At 43.1% G+C, this 27,535-nt stretch overlaps 1 protein-coding gene across 1 annotated transcript in view; it reads left to right on the top strand.

The window, feature by feature from the left end:
- The window catches only part of LOC147722860 (kinesin-like protein KIF17), a 1,643,424-nt gene that overhangs the window by 1,212,003 nt on the left and 403,886 nt on the right, over positions 1-27,535 (top strand). Inside the window, exon 8 of the mRNA XM_086965286.1 lies at positions 2,493-2,599. Within this exon, the coding sequence (XP_086821412.1) occupies positions 2,493-2,599 (107 nt within the window). The remainder of the gene's footprint in view (positions 1-2,492; positions 2,600-27,535) is intronic.

Consider the following 27,535-nt stretch of genomic DNA (forward strand, 5'->3'; position numbering starts at 1 on the left):
TGGTGTCCTCAGTGGAGATTGGGTTCCAGTTGTTAAGGATGTTCAAGGGGGGTGAAGGTACGGCAGAAGGTTGGGTGGGTTGGTCTCCGCGTTGGTTGTCGAAGCTGTTGTGGATGTCTGTGATTTTGTTGTGGAAGAAGGAAGCTAGGGAGTCGCAGAGGGTTTGAGAGGGGGTGATGTCGTTGGAGTTGGCTGAGGGGTTGGTAAATTCTTTGACAATGTTGAATAATTCCTTGCTGTTGTGGGCGTTGTTATCTAGTCGGTCTTTGAATGCGGCTTTTTTGGCAGAACGGATTAGTTGGTGGTGTATGCGGGTGGCTTTTTTGAAGGCGTCCCTGGTGCTGGTGTTTGGGTCTTTTTTCCAGGCCTTCTCGAGGGAGCGACAGAGTTTCTTCGATTTCTTAAGATCATCGTTGAACCAGGAGGCGTTTTTGCTGCCTAGTTTGGTTTGATGTTTTTTCAATGGTGCTAGGATGTCAGCGCTGTTTGAAAGCCATTGGGTGAGGTTGATGACTGCTTGGTCGGGGTTTGAGGAGTGGACAGGGGGGTTCTGAAGGAGCGATGAGGAGATCTGGTCGATGGTGATTTTGTTCCAGTTTCTTCGGAGAGAAGGTTGAGGGTGGTTGTGAGTTGTAATCTTATTGTAGATAAAGTGAACGCAGCTGTGGTCCGTCCAATGGAGAGTGGTGGTGTGACTGAAGGAGACATGTTTGCTGGAGGTGAAGATAGGGTCAAGTGTGTGACCTGCGATGTGGGTGGGGGTAGTGACAATTTGTTTGAGTCCGAGGTTGGCGAGATTGTCCAGAAGGGTGGTGGCGTTGCTGTCATTGCTCTTTTCGAGGTGAAAGTTGAGGTCTCCCAGTAGAATGTAATCCTCGGAGGGGAGGCGTGTGGGGTGATAAAGTCGGTGATGTCGTCACTGAATTGTGCACGGGATCCTGGAGGTCGGTAGAGGAGGGTGCCTCTGAGAGTGGTCTTCCTACCATCCACCAAAGGGAGGCCGGTGCATGTTCTAATCGACAACACCACCCCTATGTGGTATTGCAATAGATTCAACAGTGTGGGGTCCTTGTCCCTCTGCCTGGAAGCTCTGCACCTCTGGAGTTGATTGGAGTGTCAGGGCATCTTCCTGATCACAGACCACCTGGCAGGGTCCTTAAATGCCAGAGCGGACAAGCTCACTAGACAGTGTCTGGCACCATGAATGGTGACTACAGTCTGAGGTTGCACAGGGCATCTTCCGGCATTGGCCTCCACCCTGGCTAGATCTCTTGGCCACAGGCGACAACGTGCAGTGTCAAAAGATTTGGGCATTTGAGTTTCTGCAAGACTACTCGATATGAGATGTGTTCTAGCTGGACTGGAGCACAGGTCTCCTGTATGCCTTCCCACTTTCTCTTCTGCCCTGAGTTATGAAAAAGGTCAGAAACTACCAGGCACATCTCATTTTATTTGCTCCGGATTGAGCCAGGGGAATGTGATAAACAGAGCTTTTGGGCATGAGCAACTTTTCTTCGATCATGGTTCCAAGTCAGGGGGAACTCTTGTCTCAGCCACAGAGTAAAGTCCTCCCCTTGAATCTACTCAGCCTACACCCCAGTGTCTGGAGACTGAGCTGTGCCAACAGACCAATAACCATGATGGCCTCATCGGAGAAATCAGCTGCCGTGTTTGTTATTCTGAAATCTACGAAACTGCCTGCTTCTTGCAGAAACATGGATGTGGCAATCTGTCACTCGTCTCCTCCTCCCTGTACCATTTCAATGCTTTATTGAATTGCATCACACATACTCATTAAGCGGACGTCTAATACTGAGGATGAACATTGTAGTTACTGTAACTTTATCAGTGGTTAATCAGTGTTTCTAACGTCTAACATAACATAACGTGTGTATTTGTAAAGCACGCGTACACCCTGATGGGTATCTTGGCGCTGAATAACAGAGGTTTCTTTTTACCCAACGGTACTCATGTTATTGACCTCAGATGGATGGAAGACTGGGTGGACCCGCCGGGATTTGGAGTGACCGTGAGGTCGAACACAGGCCCCGGCAGGGGATGCATTAGTCCACTGAGCGATCAGACCCGGCTTTCGATTCAAACTTGAACCTCATGCTCGCTCCCCCCATCGAATAATTTCCCATCTTCTCCCTAGTTCAAAAAGAATCTTAAGTGTTGATTCTGTCACTGCCATTCTGTTGCATTTGTGACATCATGCGGAAGACTTGTGTTTTTAGTTCCGATCACATGTGAGGTTAGTACAGCTATTTCGTTAAACAGTTTTGAGCTGGTTGGCTTGCTCGGCGATATTCAGCCAGGTATGTAAACTATACACAGATGCCTTCTGTAGAGGATGTGCCAGGTAATAAAGTTGTACTTCTGTAACAGCCAAAATAAACAGTTGAAAACTCATTTTGTATTTACTTCACATCGGTAGAAAAGATTGGTTGAGGCTTTAGTCATCATGTGATAGTATGAGTTTGTTCTTCTAGATGCTGCTGCCACTGCTGAAGTCATGGAAGAGGCCGTCCGTAGTACTTCTCCGAATCTTGGCCCATCTTTGCCCACTGAGGAAATAACTGAAAATGTATCTACCAAGGTAATTGAACACAGATATGAAAAAAGGGTGTGACTGCACCAACGGCATAGCGGCAGCCATTTTGGGTGCAGTCTAGTAGGACACTCCTGTGTTTAAGTGTCTTGTTTTCCAAGCCCACTTCGATTTGGGAGGTCTCTGTACCAGTTTCACAGTGTTAATGAGTGGGAATGTGTTTTTTTTACCTGGCCTATTGTATTGCAGAAGAAGCAGCAGAATAGTATGGACACAGCATTTTCCAAAGCTACTGGGGAAAGGCTCTTCGACACATATACAATCATCAGCTAAGTAAAAACAATGTGAGCATGGAGCGATAGAACTCAGTAGAATGCAAACACAGCCTTTGTTCAGTAAGAAGCAGCACCTGCAACGTCTCACGTGAGCCCCTGGGGTAGAATCCTACCTGTTACTTCCAAGCAGGCACCATGTTCATTCGGAGCACTGTATCCATCGACGTAGGTATTAATGTACCAACACCATAGCTTCCTGTTGAGCATTAATCTATTAAATCTGCACAGTAAACGGTTAATAGGTTAAACCTATTTATCCTATAAGTGCTTAAGATGTAAATAAATCACATTACAAAGCGTAGAGCACATGGGCCACAATATAATGGAAACATTAGATTGTATACGTTTAGTCTTGTAGAAGGGCTAGAGAGCTAGAGAAACAATTTGTGCTAAGCGAACGTGGTGCAAAAAGTGTATCTGGAAAAAACTAGTGCAACACACAATGATTGGTTTGTCCGTGTCTAACAATGAGTACTAGCATGGGATAGCGTTATTCAATGTAATTAACTTTAGTCTATAAGGCGCTTGCTTAATAGTAGTCATGCATAAAAATCAAACTAGTGAAAAATTAACTGATTTGAACCGTCGTGTCCTAATTACGGGGGCTCATCATCATCAGAATAGATGTAAAGAATCAATCTAGTGGCAACCTTAAAACAAGCATTGGCAAAGCTACAAGGTCTGGGCTTTTTTTTAGTTACAGGAGCTTGAAATGGTGACAGTAAAATGATGGTGAATACTGAGGGCATAGATAGAGAGGTACACCTATACTTAAAAAACACAACTGCTTGAAGCTGTCACACATGACATGCAACCTCTTGCCGCAGTCGTTCTTCCAATTGTTTGTTTCAGGTTAAAGCGGTGGCATAGTTGAGAAAGTTGGCGTGCCTGTTGTGTAGTATTAATATTAGCGTAACTTGAATGTGGTAGGTTTAAATCTTCACAAGGCCAACTCAGCCTTTCATTTCAGTGTTGTGCATAAAATTATCACAATGAAGAAGAGTGATGAAGACTCCAAGCCATAGAGGATACAGAGATGAACCTTTGTGTTACAAATTATTATAATTTGTCGGTTGGTTCTAACTAGTTCAGTTGTCGATGACCCCGGTTTTACACCAATGTGGGCATTAGTGTATCAAGTAGAGCCCAGTAGAAAGGGAAGAACATGTCCACCATGGTAAAACATCTTTAGCCTATAGGCGCTCTTATGTGAAGGCTGGGTGTATTACCTCGCTGCTGTGAGCACGCTGATATTTTATCTCCAAGTATATTTCACTATAGCCATCAAGTGGCTCAGACCATGTATGGAACCTTCAGCTGATCTTGGCTTTAAAGCCAACCGCAGGTTATATTTCAGTGCTTGTATTTTTTCTTTTTATCATAAAAATCATGGGCTCAAATGTCCCCGCAAGCTGCCTCTCTTTAGTTCAAAAGCCAGGACTGGGCGAAGGTGGCACACATTACCTGGGGCGCTCGCCAGCTCTTCCACTAGTGGTGCAGTACAGTAATATGTGGTTGGTGAACAAGGGACATGGTATGCGAATCGAGGCAGGTGTTGGGCTGCTCTACAACTTACAGAATTGATAGCGTCATTTCAGGTGAGGTTTAGTCAAACATAGGTTTAGTTCTGCAAGGGTACGGTTCCAGACACTTTACCTCTTTGCATGTGGGCAGCACTGCACATCCCCAATACAATGTCGAAAAGGTATGGAGAAAATAAATATTTTCTCCAACTTTACGAATGCCTTGAGGAGGCGAAATCTTTTAATGCAAATCCTTTTCTTCCTAAGTTAGTAGCTAGGGATTAGCATCAAAATACATGGGTGGGTGTGTGCATGGGAACGTCCATATTCCAGCCATGGTACACCTCCTTGATACAAAGTAACTCATGGTGCTACATTTTGTTACTTTAGGGCTACTTTTCAAAGCAATTAAGGATTTGCACTGGAACGTAAACTCCTAAACTACATTTTGCAGCAAGTTCGAGTCTTTTTTGTGATACAAACCTGGTGCTCAAAGTATTTGCAAATGTGCCTCATGAACTCAAGATTGGAAAAGTACCACAGTGATTGGGGACGCCATACTATTAAAATTGTATTACTACCCGAAAGAACTCTTTTAACAACCTAAGGATAACAAAAGATTGAGGAGAGAAACAATAAGGTTCTAATCCTATGTCTTGCGATCTGTATGCAGTGCTTTGATGACAGTTCACAGCTCAGTGTGCTGCATTAGAATGAGTGTAACTTATGAGCACCAAGTACAACAGGTATTGGCAAAGCCAATAAGTATGGCATTGGCTAGTAAGCCTTTTGGCAGCTTTTGTTTTGTTTTCACATGGTGTTTGCAAAACTCTATTGTTCGGAAATACCTTATGAGTAGATGTGCTCCTTGTCAAAGGACAGCACGTTGTAACACATATTAGAACATTGGAATGCTGAGAGCTCCATTGAGGACAAGGGAGTAGCTTCGGGCTTTTAAAGGCTGTTATAAGCCTTCTGCTCCAACATTCCAATGTTTGTCTTTGTGTTTCTCCCTTTTAAATTTAGAATATTCTACCCTTAGTGGGTGGAATGTTGGAATAGCCTTATAGCCCTTCTGCCTCTGGCTATACCGTTTGTTAAAGGCCCTCTCCCTCGTTATAGGCTCTTTTCTGCAGCTTGGATCTATAACTTCGGTTGAGTAGCTTTAATAACCTGTATAGCCCTCTGCAGCGGGCTATAAGGCCAGAGTAAAATCAGTCAGTGGCTGAAGTGAGCTAACATTGCTGCTTGAGTCATGCTGGAGTGGGTTGAAGAAAAATGTGAATGACACAGTCACAGACAAATGCAGGGCCGTACTGGCCGTAGCGGGCATCAGGCATTTTCCTTGAAGGCTGGAAGGGTGGGGGCTGGTTTTGAAGCAGTGGGGACTGGTTTGGTTACTAGGGGCTTGTTTTGCAGCACTGCTGCAAATATCGGCCCCCAGTAACAAAAGCAGCAAACAAGCGTTTCCAGCCTACCGGGGCAGGCAGTGCTACCCAGGGACCAGGTAGTCATCCCCAAAACCCCGCCTCCTCTCTCCAGGACTGGTCCGAGAAAACTGCCAAGTCTGCCTTCGGTTCCCAAGCTGGCCCTGGACAAATGGATGAAATCTGGCTGAATCCCAAAGAGTAAATATATAATATAGATACTTTTAGTAAAATCAAAAGGTATTGGCTAACACAGATCTAAAGAGAAACTATCCGTCTCGCATTGGCTCCTAGCCTTACCTTTTAAGAAGAAGCAAGGAAAAAGGAAGGCATAAGGAAAAAAAAGGAAGGCATAAGGAAAAACAGGAAGGAAGGCAACAAGGAAGTAAGAAAATCTGCAAGAAGAAGGAAAGAAAAAGAAATGAAGGGAAAGAATCTCTATTCAACTGGGCATTTTGTGTGTTAGAAGATACAATTTGCCACTGACTTTCCCCGAAACTGGGGCATGGAATTCCACAACAAGCCAATATACTAGCCCAGTGAGTCTTAAAATGCAACATTTTACAGTGAAGAAAGAGTTTTTGAAAAATAGTGACTTGGGCTTTGAAGCTAGCTCTGCCCGCCCCACCACTTTCAGAATCTTAGTTCCCCCACCCAAGTTTCAATCTAATTCCACCCCTACTCCCAAGCACTGTCTATATTATTTTCTGCCTTCCATCCACAGGAAAGAACCTTTACCATGTAGTCATTACCATGCATTACCATTACCACACAATGTCTTTACTGTGCAAGTCTTTACCATGCATATGCCTTTACCATGTATACCTATACAACAAAAATATAGGTATTTTGAACCATGATAGAGCCGTGGGAAGGTTGTGGATTTATCAATGACAATGAAGAAAGTCTGTTGGAAGTTTGTGCAAAAAATGATTTGGTCATTGGTGGTACTCCCTTCTCCCACTGTTATATTCACAAACTAACATGGTGCTCGCCCAATGGCAGAGACAGAAACAGAATGATCACCTGATGATAAGCGGCACCTGGAGACGTTCTCTGCAAGATGTTAGAGTGAGGAGAGCTTATGTCTGCAGCGATCACCATCTAGTGACCGCTCTTGTGAAGCTGAAGTTCAGAAAAGCAGAGTGCAAAACATCAGGGCAACAGCACTCTGATGTGGCAAAATACAGGACCCCAAGACCAAGAAGGCAACTGTTTTACAAATCAAAAATAGGTTTGAATGCCTGGCATTTACAGAAGATCAGTCTGAGCCACTGGCCGATGCAAGGAATGAGAACAGGTATTTTAGACAAATGTGAAGAGCAGTGAAGCATGTCTGGGAACCAAGACAAGGAAGAGGAAGGAATGGATAAGGCAAGATACATGGCAGGTTTCTGAAGACATGAGGACAGCAAAAAAACTCATGGAAGCCAAATCTGAGAGGCTGCAAGAGAAGTACAAGCAACAGTACATACAAGCAAGCAGAACACTCAGATGAAACACAAGAGCAGACAAGCGGGCATACATGGATAAACTCGCAGAGGAGGCAGCCAGTCGAGGAAAACCGGGAAGATCACAAAGTTAGTCCATTGTAAATCTTGTGCCCCATACAAAATCTTTATCAAGGGCAAGCAATGCAGACTACTCCTAACAGAGAAAGGCACTCTGGGCCGAGCACTTCAAAGAAGTGTTGACCAGACCAGCACCAACAAACGAAGCGGACATCCAAGAAGCAGAGTCAGACTTGGATGTGAACACATCCCACCACAGAAAGAAGAAGTCGTCACTGCCAACTGATCTCTCAATAGCAAAAAAAATCCTACCCATGACAACCTTATTGCAGAAATGTTCAAGGCAGACCCGGAAACTTCAGTCAAGAAACCAAAAAACACCCTTTACATCGATTTGGGAGGGAAAGAAAGTACCAGATGATTGGAACCAAGGCATCCAAGAGCATTACCCAACAGTAGCAACTGATGTGGAATCACCCTTCTGTCAGTCCCAAGTAAAATAGTGAGTATAGCTTCGAAGTCAAGACCACAGTGAGACAGGGATGCATGATGTCAGCGTTGCTCTTCAACCTAGTCATCAATTGGGTGATGTGAAGCACAACAGAAGACCAACCAGAGGCTTCAGATGAACCTTATTTTCTACACTGGAGGACCTTTACTATGCAGATGACCTTGCCTTGCTCTCTCACACACACCAGCATGTGCAGGAATAGATTTCTCGCCTCAACGCCTATGCACAGCAAGTGTTCTGATGAACAACACAAGGAAATCAGAAGTCATGCCGCTCAACATTCCAAATCCTTCTCCAGTCAAGGTGGTTGGAGTGTATCTAGCCATGACTGAAGAGTTACCTACCTAGGCAGTACTATCATACATGATGGAGGGGCAGGCAGTGACTACAAGAGCAGACTGAACAAGGCCAGGAATGCATTCAGGATGCTAAACAAAATGTTGAGGTAATGTCAGTACAGGACCATGGCCACACTGAGGCTTTACCAGAGCTACATTCTGTCCACACTCTTGTATGAATCAGAATAGTAGCGGAAGACAAAAAGCGACATCACTAAACTGTCAGCCTTAAACACAAGTAACCTGAGAAGAATCTTGGCCATTTTCTAGCCGTGAACCATCTCCAACTAAGACAGATCACAATGGTGGTGAGCATATACAACATTCATACACATATCTAGAAGGTAGATTCAATCTGACTTACTCAGAAGAGATATCAGTGGAACATGCTCACCCATATCATGTAATGCATCAGATCCTATATAGAACACACAATAATCCTTAGGAGTCGCAAAAGCACCACCGGACTCCTCTTAATCCATAGGACTACATCCACACATTGTTGCTATTGCCAGCATAGGGAACTTTGAAATCAGGACGATAAGTCACAGTCATGAGACCCAACGAGGGCAATCAAGAGGGAGTAAAAAACACATTCTCAAATCCTTTATGATCTGCCAAAGAGAACTAGGAAGGGGCTGCGAACAGGGTTTACATACAGGGGTTGACTAGCTGTTGATAGTCCAGAGGGAGTAAGAAGTAACCTCAAACAAGGCAGACTGGTCCATACAGCAGGGAACAGTACACTGTTGGGCCGCCCAGGAAGAATGGGACCCAGCAGAGAAGGCAGGCAATCAAGGTGGTGCAGCAGACTTCTGGATTCCTTCCGAACAGGAAAGGGAAATTAAGGCAAGCTTCTAGGTAAAGTAGGATGCAATAAAAACAGACGGTCCCTCCGTCACCTGATCAACGCGCCTCCAGTCACGTGACGGCAATGCCGCCACTCACATTACGTCTGTGCAGCTCTCTGCACAGTAGTAACCAGCAGCTCCAAATTTGCAAACAGCTGCATAAACAATGACCGAGGCCCAAAAGAAACAAGAGGGAACAGAAAAGATGAGCCCCAAGATCCCAGACTGAACTTGAGGGATCCCCTCCAAATCTCACCCACCACCAGTGAAACAATCAAGAACTACACAAACAGCACTAGGCACGAAAGCCTCTAACCGAGTGAATGGAGAGGGGCGGGCCTAAAGAACCATTCCACAGCAAATGTGGCAACTGAAGGGAGCAAACAGAGCAACTGGTGTAGGTGGTAACACAGCACACTGCTCCCACTAATAGTGTGGAAAGACCATTATTGTAGAACTATGCAAAATCATTGTCTCCCCCCCCATATCAGCACAGCCGACTGCTCCCACTAATTGTGAGGAAAGACCATTCTTGTACAACTATTTAGCACATCGATTATGACCTTATTTGTAATTATTCATAGTAAGATGGGGGTCTGCATTGTACCTAGAAGTATAGGATTGTGGGTGTGCTAGAAAGGCCATTATGATGTTCCTTTGCAAGTCAATGGCTAAAAGTGCTGGTGATAAGATGTCATCTAGATTCAGGCAAATTGTATATGGGACGTGTACAGTCTCAGTTGGTATCAGGATTTGGTAGCCCAAATTCTCCCAGTAGAATCCATCTTGCAGTGGAGAAGCTATCATTTTGACCCCAGACTTATTTGACACACTTCTAGAAACTGTATGTAACCCTTCTTGTTTACCAAGCTTCATTGTTACTCAGTGGGAATATTCGATTTCTGGAATATATTCACTGTGTTCCATTTGGTTTAGCAACACAATCACAGTCAGCCAAATCATGAATGGCATCAATGGCAATGCTGTCTGGACAGGAGTTCATTGATGCTCTGGATAAAACTCCATGGCACGCCTAAACTCAAGCCATCTCATGATGATGTAGCTGTTGTTGCCACTGTATGTTCTATTATTCATTGTTTACTGCTTGGATTTGGTTACTCTTCATTGACGGTGTTACAACTGTGACACAATTTGTGATGTTATCATAGTTCTCAATATCTGACATCTGCACTGGTTGGCTCCACAGTATAGGCCACATGGTACAGCTTAACCCACTTAATTGCCACCTGTCTCTTATTCTTTTATTCTTCTGGACAACAGTGGTATAACCACCTTTCCTGTTCCCTCTTTTGTTATAACTGGTATGGGTTCTCTCTTGGTGGGACCAAATGCTCTTCACCCACAAGTTATCCATCCTTGAGTAACCACCACACATTGATGGGACTGCAGCCACTGGTGCTTCACTCAACCTTTGACATGTAATCTCAAAACCCATTAACATATCGAGGAGTGACTAGTAATGAGGATTCTCTCTTCCTTAAACATCTGGCATATACATCTTTGGGCTGAACACCATTTCATAATGCTTGCGGTTTTACAGGACATACCTTGGTGTAGGATTTAAAGCTCTCTGTGTGTAGTATAGGTTGTTTAGCTATGGTTTTCCATTACTTAAGACCTTCACTGTCAAGGCTTGTTTAATCATACTAGTGGCTTTCTCTTCTGACCTGTTTGTACTGAGCCTAAAGAGAAGCAAGAATTGAAGGTGAACTTTCACCTAAAAATATCTTGTTCTTAGACTTTGAAAGTAAAATCCGGCCCTTGATCTCAGTGAGAGGTACACACTTCACCAATTGCTACTACGTACACGTCTTTTGCGACTGCGCAAACCATGATCTGGATCTTTGGCTACATCTTCATAAAGCAACTACTGGAAACTACAACTATCAACATGCATTTGTATTTATTTATTGTTCCGAGCAAACCTACGTGTTTAAGGTAAATGATTTAAAATGGCCGTGCTCCTTTCACAAGAGGGGATTATAGGGATCTCCCTGTTGTCTGAGGTTTTATTTATCTACAGATCACTGTAGCCTATACTGCTGAGTTAATTTGGACATTAATGGCTACCATTTGCTTTCCTGTAATATAAGCAGAGTAGCTGAGACTCCTTTGTGGGCTGCACCTACCCCTTCATGAACTGCTTTAATGAAATCAGAACTCCTTCCCTGTTATGTGACTTTAGGATGACCACCTTTTCTAGTTGTACTTCCCAAGAAAGCAGGGGCTATCTGTTTGTGTGATGACTGCACTCTTGAGTGTATTTCCATGTCTCCTTTAGTGTGTGACCAGGTTACTGCTGCTACATTGTGCAGATTTGCTACAGATTTTGTAGTTTGATCAGTGGCAAAATTACCTTACGAGTGGATAATCTCACTCTGTCGTGTCAGTGTGCTGCACGTCCACCATTGAAAGCCATCCTCAAAAGTCAGCTATCTGTCCCCAGAATAGCTTCACTCTTATCGTCTTCCCTTGTGATCTTTGTAACCACTAGATTCTTAATGTATTCAGTCTTTGTTGTATATTAATCGTGCATTTATTTCAGCTATTTATGCAGTGAATCACCTAAGCGTTTCTCATGTATGTGCTTTATTTTAAATTCTGAATACTCAAATACTCATTCTGCTCTGCACAGGAAGTTAAATATTGCTGTGTTGTGCCCACTGCAGGTTGTGCTGATCAATATAAAAAGCAGTGCGATTGTCTCTTAACGGCCTCACCGATAGGGTGTATGGAATCGCCTGTTGTTATAAATCGTTTCCTCTCGTGTACATAGAGCATGAAAGCCTTAGTGTAGTCTGGAGTACCTAATACTGGTGCTGAACATGACGCAACTGCTGGAAAGCATTCTGGCATTCAGTCGTCCATGGAAGGGATATTGGAGTGTTTTAAGTAAGAAGGGCCAACAAGGGTTTAACAATATGTGAGAAGCTAGAGATCCACTGCCTACAGAAAGAAGTAAGACCAATGAATGCACGAACATCTTTCTGAGTGCGGGGCACAGGAGTGTCTAAGACAGCTTGAATGCGATCTGGTGTGAGTGCACGTCCCTCCATAGACAGGAGGTGACCTAAATAGGTAACCTTCTGTCTACAATATTGCAATTTCTTCTGAGGAACCTTGTGATTTTGTGATGCAAGAAATGAAAGCAATGACAGTGTTCTTTCTTCTCACTGTTCAGAGGTATCAGCCGCCAACAAGATGTCATCAACATATTGTATGAGAGGCACCCCTGTTGGCACAGGGAAAGAATCAAGATGCCTTTTCAATACTTGGCTGTAAATACTAGGACCCTCTGTATACCCCTGTGGAGCTCTACAAAATCTGAAGGATCGATTATTCAAAGTGAAGCCGAACAAATATCGGCTGTCAGGATGAATAGGGATTGAGAAGAAGGCATTCTTCAAATCAATCAAAGAAAAGGTAGTCGCAGTCGGAGGAACCATGGTAAGGAGTGTTGTGATGTCAGAGACTACCGGGTATTGGGGCACTACAATCTTATTAACCTCTCGCAAATCAATGATAAACCTGTGGATTTTAGTATCAGTGCCTTTCTTCAGTATGGGAAGGATAGGGCTATTGCAAATATTGTAGGGGACTTCTTCCACAACTCCTACTCCAAGCAAATCTTGAACAATGCGTATGAGTGCCTCCTCACCTTCTCGAGAAATTTTATATTGAGGCAGTCGAGGTAATCAAGCGCCTTCCTTCAGTTGAATATGAACTAGTGGAATAACCAATTGCCCCAAATCGGAATCTGATGTAGCCCACAAAGTACTAGGAAGTGATGCCAAAGCAATATCTTCTCTAATGAGATAAGATTTCTCAACCATGTGATAGTTATCCTTCAAAATGACACGCACGCCTTCTGGGGAACAAGGTATCGTAGCTCGAAAATGCTTGAGCATATCGAGACCCAGAATATTTTCCGGTGTGTAAGGGAAGAGCAAAAATGGGCATGCAGCAGAACATTTTATTGCAAGTGTTTGTGACAATGGGCTAAGGGAAGGTGTCCCATCGAATCTTTTCGATGCGATTGTAAAGCCATACAGGGGAGCCCTTGGAACCAATTGTTTAGACAGGGCAGTACAAGTAGCTCCAGTGTCAACCAAAAACCGATCAGTAGAACCCAAAACATGTGCGTTAACATAAGGACCCTGCTGATCTACTGGGACTTCAACTGATTCCTTATCCCATCCTAGACATTCCTGTGCATAAGCAGAATCCTTCAAATCAGAAGTCGAATAATCAGACATTTGATATTGATTTCATCTATCAAAAGTATTAGAAGAATTCAGAGTATGCTCAACAGCTTCAAACCTAGTGCGATCATCCATACCTCCATTCAATTCAATTTAAGCTTTATTTCGATTAAATCAATCATAAAAGCCATTTACCATAAAATACAGTGTCCAATGATACCAAAAATTATTTAAAATCACTTTTTGTCATCAACAATTCCAGTGAATGGATTAACAACTCATAAACACTGTACAAATTAAACATTGACCAATAAAACTAATTAAAAAAAAAAAAAAAAAAAATATATATATATATATATATATATATATATATATATATATATATATATATTCTCGCTCCAAGGTTGTCCACCATTGAGTAGCACACGAGCAGCAGCTTAATTTATGCGTAGGTGAGGACGGGAATCCGCTTGCAGATGCCGCTCCGTAATGGATCTGCCCGACGCGTTTCAAAGCTCCATATGCTTCTCTTCAGGGGCTTTAACGTAAGCGTCGTGCATGACCGCCAACCAACTTCTCCATTTTCCATATGCCACACCCACCATTGGGAGGCTCAGATGATACTGTGCGTTATGGGAAATATGGTGTGGAAAGCACAAATCAAGTCCTGTATGGACCCCGCAAGAGTGCCCGTCCTCGATTGAATGTACGGCTGCTGCTTCACTGCCGTGACCCCCAAGGCTAGCGGGGTGGTGCCTGCTCTGCGGCTGGACGGCCGCATGTATATTCTCGCTCCAAGGTTGTCCACCATTGAGTAGCACACGAGTAGCAGCTTAATTTATGCGTAGGTGAGGACGGGAATCCGCTTGCAGATGCCGCTCCGTAATGGATCTGCCCGACGCGTTTCGAAGCTCCATATGCTTCTCTTCAGGGGCTTTAACGTAAGGGGTGTGCATGACCGCCAACCAACTTCTCCATTTTCCATATGCCTCACCCACCATTGGGAGGCTCAGATGAGACTGTGCGTTATGGGAAGTATGGTGTGGAAAGCACAAATCAAGTCCTGTATGGACCCCGCAAGAGTGCCCGTCCTCGATTCCATGTACGGCTGCTGCTTCACTGCCGTGACCCCCAAGGCTAGCGGGGTGGTGCCTGCTCTGCGGCTGGACGGCCGCATGTATATTCTCGCTCCAAGGTTGTCCACCATTGAGTAGCACACGAATAGCAGCTTAATTTATGCGTAGGTGAGGACGGGAATCCGCTTGCAGATGCCGCTCCGTAATGGATCTGCCCGACGCGTTTCAAAGCTCCATATGCTTCTCTTCAGGGGCTTTAACGTAAGCGGCGTGCATGACCGCCAACCACCTTCTCCATTTTCCATATGCCACACCCACCATTGGGAGGCTCAGATGAGACTGTGCGTTATGGGAAGTATGGTGTAGAAAGCACAAATCAAGCCCTGTATGGACCCCGCAAGAGTGCCCGTCCTCGATTCCATATACAGCTGCTGCTTCACTGCCGTGACCCCCACGGCATACTTGATTTGTGCTTTCCACACCATACTTCCCATAACGCACAGTCTCATCTGAGCCTCCCAATGGTGGGTGTGGCATATGGAAAATGTAGAAGTTGGTTGGCGGTCATGCACGCCGCTTACGTTAAAGCCCCTGAAGAGAAGCATATGGAGCTTCGAAACGCGTCGGGCAGATCCATTACGGAGCGGCATCTGCAAGCAGATTCCCGTCCTCACCTACGCATAAATTAAGCTGCTGCTCATGTGCTACTCAATGGTGGACAACCTTGGAGCGAGAATATACATGTGGCTGTCCAGCCGCAGAGCAGGCACCACCCCGCGAGCCTTGGGGGTCACGGCAGTGAAGCAGCAGCCGTACATGGAATCGAGGACGGGCACTCTTGCGGGGTCCATACAGGACTTGATTTGTGCTTTCCACACCATACTTCCCATAACGCACAGTCTCATCTGAGCCTCCCAATGGTGGGTGTGGCATATGGAAAATGGAGAAGTTGGTTGGCGGTCATGCACGCCGCTTACGTTAAAGCCCCTGAAGAGAAGCATATGGAGCTTCGAAACGCGTCGGGCAGATCCATTACGGAGCGGCATCTGCAAGCGGATTCCCGTCCTCACCTACGCATAAATTAAGCTGCTGCTCGTGTGCTACTCAATGGTGGACAACCTTGGAGCGAGAATACATATATATATATATATATATACATATATATATATATATATATATATATATATATATATATATATATATATATACACACACACATATGAACTCCTTCTCATTCGGCTGTTGTTTTGGAAGCACCAATAAAGAGCGCAGACCATCAAATTTTGTCAGTTGCTATTATTTTATTGTTCCCAACATGAAGCAACAGCCATGACGCGTTTCGTCCCTCACGGGGGACTTTATCATATGACGCAAAAAAAATTGACCATTAAAAATAATAAAAAATATGTGTATATATATATATATATATATATATATATATATATATATATATATATATATATATATACCAACGTAATCCAGTTATGGAAAAATAAATGAATCCACTGGAGCCATGGCCACAATTCATAAACGGTTTTTTATTTTAGGCTCTCGGGTAGACCCGACGCGTTTCGCAGTTACCTCACTGCTTTGACAAGGGTGATTCAATAAAGTGCAATACACACATTTAAAGGTGCAGGGTTCCAACTTAATAAACATAGTAAAAATACTTCAGTTTTTTAGTTTCAAGCAGAGTAAACACAAATAATTTTCACATTGCCCTTAAATTCATTGTAGCCATTCCTTATCAATAATAGTCACTTTTTGAATATAGCCCCAGTGGGCTAATATCATAAGTTCTAATGATAACATATCAGAAACACATTCCTTGTAGCACCTCGATTTACATATTTCAAATTTTCAAAATTATAACATTTGGGCTTTCAATATAAAGTCTCTTAGTGATGTAGCTCTAGTGAGCAAATATTCCCAGCCTCTGGGCAAAACATCTTTGGAAGTTACGTCTTTTGTCTGCAAAGAAACAAACGGAAAACTGACTTTAAAACTAGTTCGAACCCTCAGTGTCCAAAATATAAACTTAAGACTTTAAAATCAAACAAAGATATGCAGTAAGCAGGAGGTTAGGATACAGAGCAGGATTCATCTCAGGTGTATAGAAATTTCATTGTCCACATTTAAACCATAAGGAATCACGGTGTTATATTTTATAATTATCTTTGACTCTAGTTTCCTTAATTCTAGTGTGCGGTTCCCTCCTCTCTCTCTCAAGGGTATTGTGTCAAGCACACAGAATTTAAGCAGGCTTGGGTTTTGGTTGTGTTTTTCAAAAAAGTGTCGAGCAACCGGGTACTGCTTGTCATTTTTACTGATTGCCCGCAGATGTTCTAAGATGCGCAATTTGGCCTTTTTGATCGTACTGCCTATATAACATAAATCATATGGGCATTTCAAGGCATAAATGGCAAATTCTGTATCACAGGATAGGTGTTTCAATATTTGAAATGCAGCAAAATCTTTGTTTAGTTTTATTGTTTTGCAGTTATGGCTATAACGGCAGGCTTTACACTTAGAACATGTAAAGAAACCTTGTACTGGGTTTCTTTTCTTGGTTTCTCTGATCTCACTTGTCATAAGTATATCCTTCAATGATTTGTTACGTCTAAATGTTATAGATGGCTCTACAGACAAGTTCTCTTTCAAATCTTCATCAAATGAGTAAGAAGAAAATTGAATTCCTTGATCTAGAATTGAATATTGTCAATAACACGATTTGTAGTAAATTGTATCGAAAAAAGACAGCTGGCAATAGTTTATTGCTAGCCCAGAGTTGTCATCCTAAAAACCTTATCAATAGTATCCCCTACGGTGAATTGCTGCGTGCCAAACGCAACTGCAACTTGTCCGGGGATTTTGAAACAGAACAGCAATTGATGATATTTAGATTCAAGGAGAGGGGATACAGCTGTTCAACTATCCAAACAGCAGTTGATAAAGTTGCCCTAGTGAAGAGAGAGGATCTGCTCATTCACAAAGAGAAAGAATTGTCTAGTGACAATAGGATGAGATTCATTACTACATACCACAACCAGGCATGGGAGGTACGTAGGAGTCTAAGGAAGTTTTGGGAGGTTCTTAGAACTGATGAAGATTTGAAAGAGAACTTGTCTGTTGAGCCATCTATAACATTTAGACGTAACAAATCATTGAAGGATATACTTATGACAAGTGAGATCAGAGAAACCAAGAAAAGAAACCCAGTACAAGGTTTCTTTACATGTTCTAAGTGTAAAGCCTGCCGTTATAGCCATAACTGCAAAACAATAAAACTAAACAAAGATTTTGCTGCATTTCAAATATTGAAACACCTATCCTGTGATACAGAATTTGCCATTTATGCCTTGAGATGCCCATGTGATTTATGTTATATAGGCAGTACGATCAAAAAGGCCAAATTGCGCATCTTAGAACATCTGCCCGCAATCAGTAAAAATGACAAGCAGTACCCGGTTGCTCGACACTTTTTTGAAAAACACAACCAAAACCCAAGCCTGCTTAAATTCTGTGTGCTTGACACAATACTCTTGAGAGAGAGAGGAGGGAACCGCACACTAGAATTAAGGAAACTAGAGTCAAAGATAATTATAAAATATAACACCGTGATTCCTTATGGTTTAAATGTGGACAATGAAATTTCTATACACCTGAGATGAATCATGCTCTGTATCCTAACCTCCTGCTTACTGCATATCTTTGTTTGATTTTAAAGTCTTAAGTTTATATTTTGGACACTGAGGGTTCGAACTAGTTTTAAAGTCAGTTTTCCGTTTGTTTCTTTGCAGACAAAAGACGTAACTTCCAAAGATGTTTTGCCCAGAGGCTGGGAATATATGCTCACTAGAGCTACATCACTAAGAGACTTTATATTAAAAGCCCAAATGTTATAATTTTGAAAATTTGAAATATGTAAATCAAGGTGCTACAAGGAATGTTTTTCTGATATGTTATCATTAGAACTTATGATACTAGCCCACTGGGGCTATATTCAAAAAGTGACTATTATTGATAAGGAATGGCTACAATGAATTTAAGGGCAATGTGAAAATTATTTGTGTTTACTCTGCTTGAAACTAAAAAACGGAAGTATTTTTACTATGTTTATTAAGTTGGAACCCTGCACCTTTAAATGTGTGTATTGCACTTTATTGAATCACCCTTGAGAAAGCAGTGAGGTAACTGCGAAACGCGTCGGGTCTACCCGAGAGCCTAAAATAAAAGACCGTTTATGAATTGTGGCCATGGCTCCAGTGGATTCATTTATTTTTCCATTACTGGATTACGTTGGTATTTGTGGGAGTGGCAATCCCTGCCGTGTTGCCCGCCGTGAACTGTGGCTTGTTTTCTTGCCAAAACTACGTTGTATATATATATATATATATATATATATATATATATATATATATATATAAAATCAACTGTTCCTTTTTGTCATTTCACAAACTTCAGCTTAATCATGCTAAATCCCTAACAGGGGATGAGTCTTTCTCAGTATTAACTGTGGCCCCTGTAGACGGATTTTTAGAAAAGTTTGCACGAATTCTCCAAGACCAACTTAAGAATTTAGCAATAGTTATTACCATTAGCTCATTAGTGTTGGTCATAAGGATGCGCAAAGCTATAGAGCTCGACCGAGTACCCATTTTGGAGCAGATTGGTTTTAACCATTTTTTACGGGGGATTTTATATATTGGGCAAGCAAATAGGATATGATGTACTGTTTCATCCTGCTCTTTACAGTACAAACATTTACTATTACACGTAGTAGACCATTTTGTAGTGAAAAAGTTAACCAGCGGGCTGCCTACCCTAAATTGGAAATATAATCTCCTATCACTGGGTATAGTTATAAGATCCCAAAAGTTTTCATATTTGGGAGCACTTATGCTCCAAAAATAGGCCAGTCAGTGAATTAACTTTTGTGGAGTGTATATGCTCTGCCTTAACCATAGACCAGTAAGCCTCCTTAAATTCTTTTTTTGATGGAAACTGATTACCAACCGGGTCTTCCCACAAATGACCCATGCCCATACTGGTCTGAATAGTACTTCCTTCACCAGCAGATTACAGCCCAAGTTGGACAACAAAGGTGTTAGTGGAGTCTCAAATTTGTTCTGGGCTAGTATCAGGGAAGAAAGGTCATTGAAACCCAAAGGTTCTGCATAATACATTATGGAGGACCTGATCTTGATGTTATAAATCTTAATTGCTGGACCTATAGGCTCGGTTTGAGAAAGACGGAGTTATTTTAATAAGATCCCAGCTAGTTGGCTGTGTTTAAAGGCCATGAGGTCTATGTGGGGCATCCAGTTTAATTTTCTGCTCAGGGTAATCCCTAAGTATGTAAACAGGTCTGTCTGTTTTAATTGCTTCCCGTTCATGGCTACACTCCCTTTGACTGCATTCTGCTTGTGCAAGACCATACATTTAGTCTTATCCACGTTAATCACTAAATTGTGATCTTGGCAAAACACCTCAAATCACCTGAGTACCCTATCTAACCCTGCTTGTGTCTTTGATATAATCAAGGTGTCGTCCCCAAACATGAGTAACAGTACTTTAGTGCCAGCAAGGGAAGGAGCGTCTGTCAGGTGTGTAAGAAAATAATTTACAACCCCATTATTAAATAATGAAAATAAGGTTGGGGATAGGACACACCCTTGCTGCACCCCTTTGGAGACTGGAAATCGTGGGGTTACTTCTCCCTGGGAGCCTCATCAGACTTGTGCGAAAATGTCCTTGTGCAATCGCACTACCATAGATAAAAGTTCTGCTGGCATCCCAAGGTGATGCAATACTTCCTATAGCGTCATTCGCGGTACCATATCAAATGCTGACTTAAGGTCAACAAAGCGGCATAAATGGTGCCACCTGCTATTACAACAGTGCGCCAATAAATTAATAAAAACCGGAAAACTTGGTCAATGGTGCTTGTATTGGAACAAAATCCTGCATGGAGGGGAGATAGTATGTCTTTGGTTTCAATCCAATCCTGTATCCGACTCAACACTAGCCTTGCGGTAATCTTTTGAATAGAATCAATAAGGCTAATCGACCTCTAGTTACTCGGACAGGAGCGATCCCCTTTTTTATAAATTGGTAGTATTTCAGCACTATGCCAAGATTCTGGGATGGGGGCTCCATTTGCAATAGCATTTGATAACCAAAAAAAAGATACTGTACCCAGTTCTCTTTATCATGAACAAACAGATCAGCTGGGATGCGATCTAACCCTGGTGCTCTCCCCCTAGGTACTGCCTTCAGAGCATTCTCCACCTCTTGTTGGAGAAATAACAGAGGCTGGTCAACCTTGGGAATTAAAAAATCGGTGTCATCACCATCTTTAGCAGTGAATTGCTCCTCAAAAAGGGAGACCCACGTGGCCTGGGCAACATGGTTACATGGCTTTTGCCCTGACCCAACATTCCCCCATTTAACCAAATTCCCAAAACGCTGCATGTTTTTCCCTTACTATCCTGTAGGAGCTCTAACCATCTTTGTTCATCCCAATCCCTTTTTGCTGTTACTAAGGTGGTTTTGCAGAGGGTTCGAGCATTTCTTATTCTACCCATATCTTTTAATTTAATGGCTGTGAACAACTGCCTATATACCTCTCTGCAGCTTTTGTTATACCATCTGTCCTGCCTAACTGGTCCTTTATCATTTGGTTTATATGTCTTTTTAAAAAAAGAATTGATTTTTGCAAACAATTCATCATGAGCTTTTATGATTGTAGCATTACATTTTTCATGTGCTGTCAATCTACTAGGGTACTCTCTACAGCTGCCTTCATTTGTGTGTGGGAATTTGCATTAGTTACAATCCTATCCCATTTCACCCGCCTCAGGTTGTTACAAAGGAGAAATTCCACGGCTTCACTCTCAGATGTTATTTGCCATGGCTTTTTAGAGCCCGGGGACAAAATCGATAGCACAACCGTCCATCCATACCTCCCCTATGTCCTGAATTCCCTGGGCGGCTTCTCATTTGTCCTCGACCACGCTGATAGTGTTGAGTGCACAAACGTGGGCATTCAACAGCTCAATGTACAATCTCCCTACAATAAGCGCACTGATCAAAAGACAGAGTAGCTCGGGGGTAAGAGAGTGTGCCAGGGCGATACATTGCACGTCCGCCTCTGCCACTACCTCTATAGGATGAACCATAACTGAGCTAACATAACCTTTGTTTTTAAGTCCTTAGCCTTTTTTTCCTCGTTGCCCTTAGCTTCCAATTCCTGATGTTCATAATAGTGAGCCATAGTCAAAAGAGAGACTGGGGAAGACGTAGCCCAGGAACTTTCGCTGGCCTTTAGGCGACTAGCTATTCCTGGCAACATGTTTGCGACAAATTTATCGACAAACAGATGCCTGCCATGTCATCTGTCAATGACTGGCCACTAAAGTTGTGGAATGTCTCCTCAAAACGTGTAAAGAAGTCAGAGACCGATTTGTCTGCCTTTTGGTCACAGGATGCTAACACAGTCCAATCTTATCTTTTTAGGAGGAATGAGAGTTTTCAATGTATTTATTATAAGCTTTGGAAGATCTAAAATTTCTTGTTGTGGTTTCTAAGCGGGTTCCCTTTCTGCATCTATCCTCTCTAGTTCCTTCCAAATCTCTCCAAAAGCTGTATGATCATCTACTTTACAAATAGATCTCCACATATCAGGGGGTAGAATAAGCGCAAAAAACATATCAATATCAGACAAAGTCATCGTACAAGAACTTATAGCTCCTTCAACTTCTTCATAAAAAGTGGCCTGATTTTTCGGCGGATCAGGCAAAGCAGCTTTAAGAGCCATGACATCCGCTCTACTCCAAGGAGTATAGACCCAATTATAAATAAAATATCCCTTTGCATCAGCTGAACTTTTATTGTCATCCGTTCCCGCACCCCTAGGAGGGACATACAAGGGCGCAGCTTCCCGCATTGGTTTCCCATGAACTACAACATCCTTATCTGTCCCTGGATTGCCATGCTGCAGCACGGCGGTCTGAACTGTTTGTGCAACTGTAGCAGCTTTCTTTTTCTCCTCTCGCAAACGGAGTGCATCAGTTTGCAGTTTAACCACACGTCTAATTAAATCAGCCACCTGGGAAGGGAGAAAGACTGTCATTCAACTGTTTATGATCATTTTATATATGAACAGGCTCTAATTTTTGTGGAATGCTTTCTAAACCATTCAATTACTTCTCCAGTAAACCTCCCTGTAAAATATAACTGCTCTGACTCCGGCCATTGCTGAAATAGAGCTACAAGATTTGAAGCAGAAGTGTCACCACAAGCTGCTTTTCGGGCAATAGACCTAAGAGTGGCTGCACGGTCAGCGGTCAGAAAAGAGCGAGTCTGTCGGTTAGCATCTGATTCTGTTTTTTCCTGATCTGAGAGAGACTTGCCATCACCAGAATGAACCTCGGGGGCAGAAGGAAAAGTACGGAGAGAATCTAATACAATGGAATCGTCCTGCGGTTTATTAAGTAGAGGATAAAGGGGGCGCTGGACAGGGTATTGGCTATTTACCTGTAACAACGCTCCCTATCCTCTCTCTCTTTTATCTCCTTCATTTCTCTATTTTTCATCCCCAGCGCTTTTCCATAGATATTTTTGCGCTGTTTTTTTTCTGCTAAAGCTTGCTCTCTTCTCACTCGTTCACGCGCTTCTTTCTCCCTCATTCATTCACAGTCAAACATATCTCATCTACTTTTGCACTTAAACACACATTGTTACACATACTGAATTTTACTAAGATCAAATGACCCATTTATAGGCCATCGCAACTCAGGATCCTTGCTAGTTTATTTATTCCATAGTGCACTATACATTATAGAAGAAATACAGTTTTTAATGTACATATCCCTATTTGGTGTCCCCTCTGGGGGAGCCGGCTGATTCTGCTCTAGATCCATATTGGTACCTCCAAAAAAGCAACACATTCTACGAAGTGTGCTTGAAACAAGCATGCCAAAAATATTGTAGCATATACAATATTATACGTCAAGTGGGGGGCATTTTCGATACCTGCAAGGGGCAGCCACAAGCCTCACCTCAGCTCTCCAGACACAGACATCGCTGGGGCCCTGACGCTGTTAGTTTCCCGCGCCGCCGTGCTGGTTCCATCGCTCGGCCGCTGAGGGGGGAGACTACAGCTCCCAGCCTGCCACGGGAACACCACCGCCCACTTCCGCCAGAGCGAGCCCGGAGGCGCTTAAACAACGGCAGCTCCCTCCACCGCGCGGGCGGCGCCGGGCGGAGCCCAGGCAGAGGGCGTCTGTGGCCATCCGGGGACGACGAGGGACGGGATGGGACGGGCCACCCCCCTTACATCCACGAAGCAATATGGGTAAGCGTAAACTTCAATCATCTAAGGTGAAAGTACCTCGTAACTCGGCCAATATCATATCTTGTTTAACATCAGCCGTAGGGGTACTAAATACTGAAATTGCAAACACTGAAAGAGAATTGGGCTTGGATGATAACAACACCCAGATGCTGGGTCTGCCCGTTCACGTTAGTTTATCTTCCAGCCATGTCCCCCTGGAGCCTCGGATTGTAATTGAGCCACCAAAGTCCACCCCATCATCTGACTATATTGCCTCATCTGGCCATGATCCGGATAAGTCTGATAACCCTGATAATCCGGACAATCCTGCTAATACTGTGCTGATGACTGGGCCTGAAGGGGATGGGAAAAACATTGTAAAGAAAAATGGATAGAGACAGTATAAGAAGTCGAAGCGGTCTAATGAAACTCCGGTAAAAAAAGGAACGATAATACTGAGTAAACTAGAAGTTACTATCAGGGACATGGTGGAGAACATTATATCTAGAAAATTGGAATCTACACTGACAATGATTGCCAAAGACATAATTGATACTTTGAATGAATGTGTTGCGGGAATATTAAAGAAATGTGAGCGCTTAAATGCTTTTCTGCTAGCGAGGGAACAAACCCCTACTCAAAGCGAAGGCTCTCTCCCGACAATTCCCATGGCCCAAAAAGCCCCGGATCGAAGGGGGGGGGGGGGGGGAGGGGGGGGGGGTGGAACGTGCGCTTACTATCATTTTCAACCAAAATAAAGAGCCCAGTACCACTCCCTCTAATTACACCCTCTCCCCGGGAAGAAATTAGTATCGAGGGCTCGTTGGGGGGATCAGGCCCCAAGAGCACAACTACACTTACGAGGGACCTGAAGAATAGGAAGGAACCCATAAGGGATAAAGTCTTGGTACCCCAACCTACCATTAACCTCCCACCTAAAGCCACCCCCTTTGTCGCAATAATAGTTAATGTCCCCCCATTGGTAGTTGGGGAGGTAGAATCATCAGAAACTCTCCTAAAAAACATAAAGAACTGGTGCAATGAAAATTGCACGGGGGATAAAGAAATATCCTCTAGCATTATTATGGGCAGACGGGTGGGGTGGCTGGGTCGCACAAAAAACATATGAAGGGGGATTGCCTCAATGTGAATTTTAACAATTCTGACGAGGCGATACGACTTTTGTGGGATGCATCAAAAATAAGCATGGTGAAGGTATTAGAGCTATGCCGTTGGGATTTTTCTATCCTCTTGTTAGACCAGGTAATACTGGTGAAAAAGTACATCAGGTTCGGAGTGGTCAGGATTTATTGTGGCCCACTCAAAGCATCCCCGCCAAATCGGCTAGAGAGCATCAACCCAGCTGGAGAACCCAAAAATCGGGATTACTTCCTAAGCCTCACAATGTATATCGTGAGGCGAACAGGGAGGGTCTGGCCATATCCAACCGATTTTCCCCTTTGTCCTAGGTGGGGGAGATCGATTGACTGGTTGGCCCCACTAGTGTGCCTCAATTTATACCACAAAATATACCAAGTGATGCAGAGAGGACGGGGGAGAGGGTCAAATTGATAAGTTGGAACATTGCAGGGCTACGTGCAAAAAGGGACGATAATGTCTGGTTAAAATTTGTCAAACAGTATGACATTGTAACCCTGCAGGAGACTTGGGATAGAGAGTGTGACTTCTGGGTTACTGGGTAAACATCATATTTTGTACCAGCTTGTATCTCAACAGCAGGGAGAGATAGAGGGGGTTGTGTGCTTTTGGTCTCAGTAAATATAGCAGGCACAGCAAAAATGATGGATTCTTTTTCCCCTAATTTCCTAATAGTGGAAGTTTGCCTGCCAGATAACATTAAATTATTACTTATTAATTTTTACAACTCCATGCAAGGTGAGTGCCCAAACGAGCACGTTTCTTCATTGTCAAATTTTTTAACAATATATAAGGAAAATCAAACCACTTTTGTTCACTATATCGTGATGGGGGACTTCAATGTTCATTTATGTAATTTAAACTGCCAGTACGGGGATAGCGAAGGTCCCGTTAATTCATTTCCCCAACATTTTGAACATAGCTCTAAGGGGGAAGCCATGGAGGACCTCCTCTCAAACACGGATTTGTACGAGCCTGGGTTTTTTGACAGGAGTGACTGTGTCGTAACATATAGAGCTAGGGATAGTGAATCGATAATAGATTATATATTCTTATCTTCGGGACTCTTAAGTTTTGTAATTTTTTATAATGCTGTTTTTTCTACCTTCAGTGACCATAATCCGGTAGTACTAGAGCTGGATAATGGTATTTCCTTCTTTAACAAAATAGCCACTCAAGAAGCTGAAATTGATGTAAATGTAAAAGACCAAGGGAGAAGGCTAAAATAGAATAAAGTTACCCCCGAAGACTTTTTTAGCACTATAAGTACGAAGGTTGGTGCTAAACTTAATATATGCGCTGATCCTTCAAGTAACGGGGTGGACGTAATAGCATCTTATGAAGCTATATGTCATCAAGTAGATAAAGAGCTTACAGTTAAATCTAGGTTTGACCATAAATGCTCTAGAGCTCATAACATACTCTTGAAGGCCCTTAAAAAGACACCTAAGGACAAATTGCAAGTCACACGGCTCAGGAAGGAGTATAAATCCATAGTACAGGCACGAAAAAATTAAATTAAAAAGGAGGCCTGGGTAGCGCTGATGGATAAGGCAACATTGAGGGACAGCTCTAAGTTTTGGACCATCATTAATAATCCTCTGTTCACTGGTTCAGAGAACTGTAAGTTAGAAGTTAATATCTCAGAGAAGGATTGGCTAAGCCATTTTAAAACAATTTACGGTAGCAATATTGAGAATGAAATTTTTTAGGTGCCCGTTACCGATCCTCCATGTCTGCCATTGACATTTTCCGTAGAAGAGGTTGGGAAGGCAATAGAGGGTACGGCTGGACATAAGGCCCCCGGCCCCGATGGTGTGCCCTCGGACCTGTGTAAGGCCCATCCCAAATATTGGGCCAACATTTTAACCAATGTCTTTAATTCATCAGCCGTAACTGGGTCGCCGGTTTCATGGTCCCACTCAATCATCATCCCGGTGTTTAAAAAGGGCCAAAGGGGGGACCTCAGGTGCTATAGGCCCATATCTCTATTAGACTCCTCTATTAAAATCTTAGGGAAAGTTATCCTAGCCAAAATAGCAGATTGGGTCTCTGAGAAAGACATTTTATCTAATGCCCAGTATGGGTTTAGATCTGCCAGAGGAACGGAGGACCAGTGCCTTAATTTACATTTAATAATAAATAAATATACGTTCGCTGCTAAGGGTTCAATCTTCCTGGGATTCATGGATTTGTCCACGGCCTTTGACCTAGTTAATAGGTCAAGGCTGTGGACAATACTCCTGAACCTAGGGATTGATCGGCCATTGGTGTACTTTCTGGCTGAGCTACACAGGGATCTGTATGCTTCAATAAGGATGACCCAGGAGGGCAAATGCACTACCAGGTTTAAATCAGGTAGAGGGGTGCGCCAAGGGTGCATATTTGCCCATATGCTTTTCACCTTATATATAAATTCCCTAGAAGAAACTCTGACAAAGGCCACACTTGACATACCGCGTATGCGGAGGAACGTCCCTCCCAGTTCTCCTATACGCAGACAATGCCGTTTTATTGGCACGGACACCACTGGGTTTACAAAGGCTACTAAACTCCTTTGGGGAGTTTATGAGGTCTCTGGACCTAGTGATTAATAATGGAAAATCCCATGTCATGTCGATGGGCTAGAGAAAGAACAGTACTAAAACACTTTATTGTAATGACTGTGCGATCTCTGGAGTGAAAGTTTTCATG

This window comes from Lissotriton vulgaris, chromosome 4_1 (assembly GCF_964263255.1).
Source record: "Lissotriton vulgaris chromosome 4_1, aLisVul1.2, whole genome shotgun sequence".
NCBI classification, from domain to species: Eukaryota; Metazoa; Chordata; class Amphibia; order Caudata; family Salamandridae; genus Lissotriton; species Lissotriton vulgaris.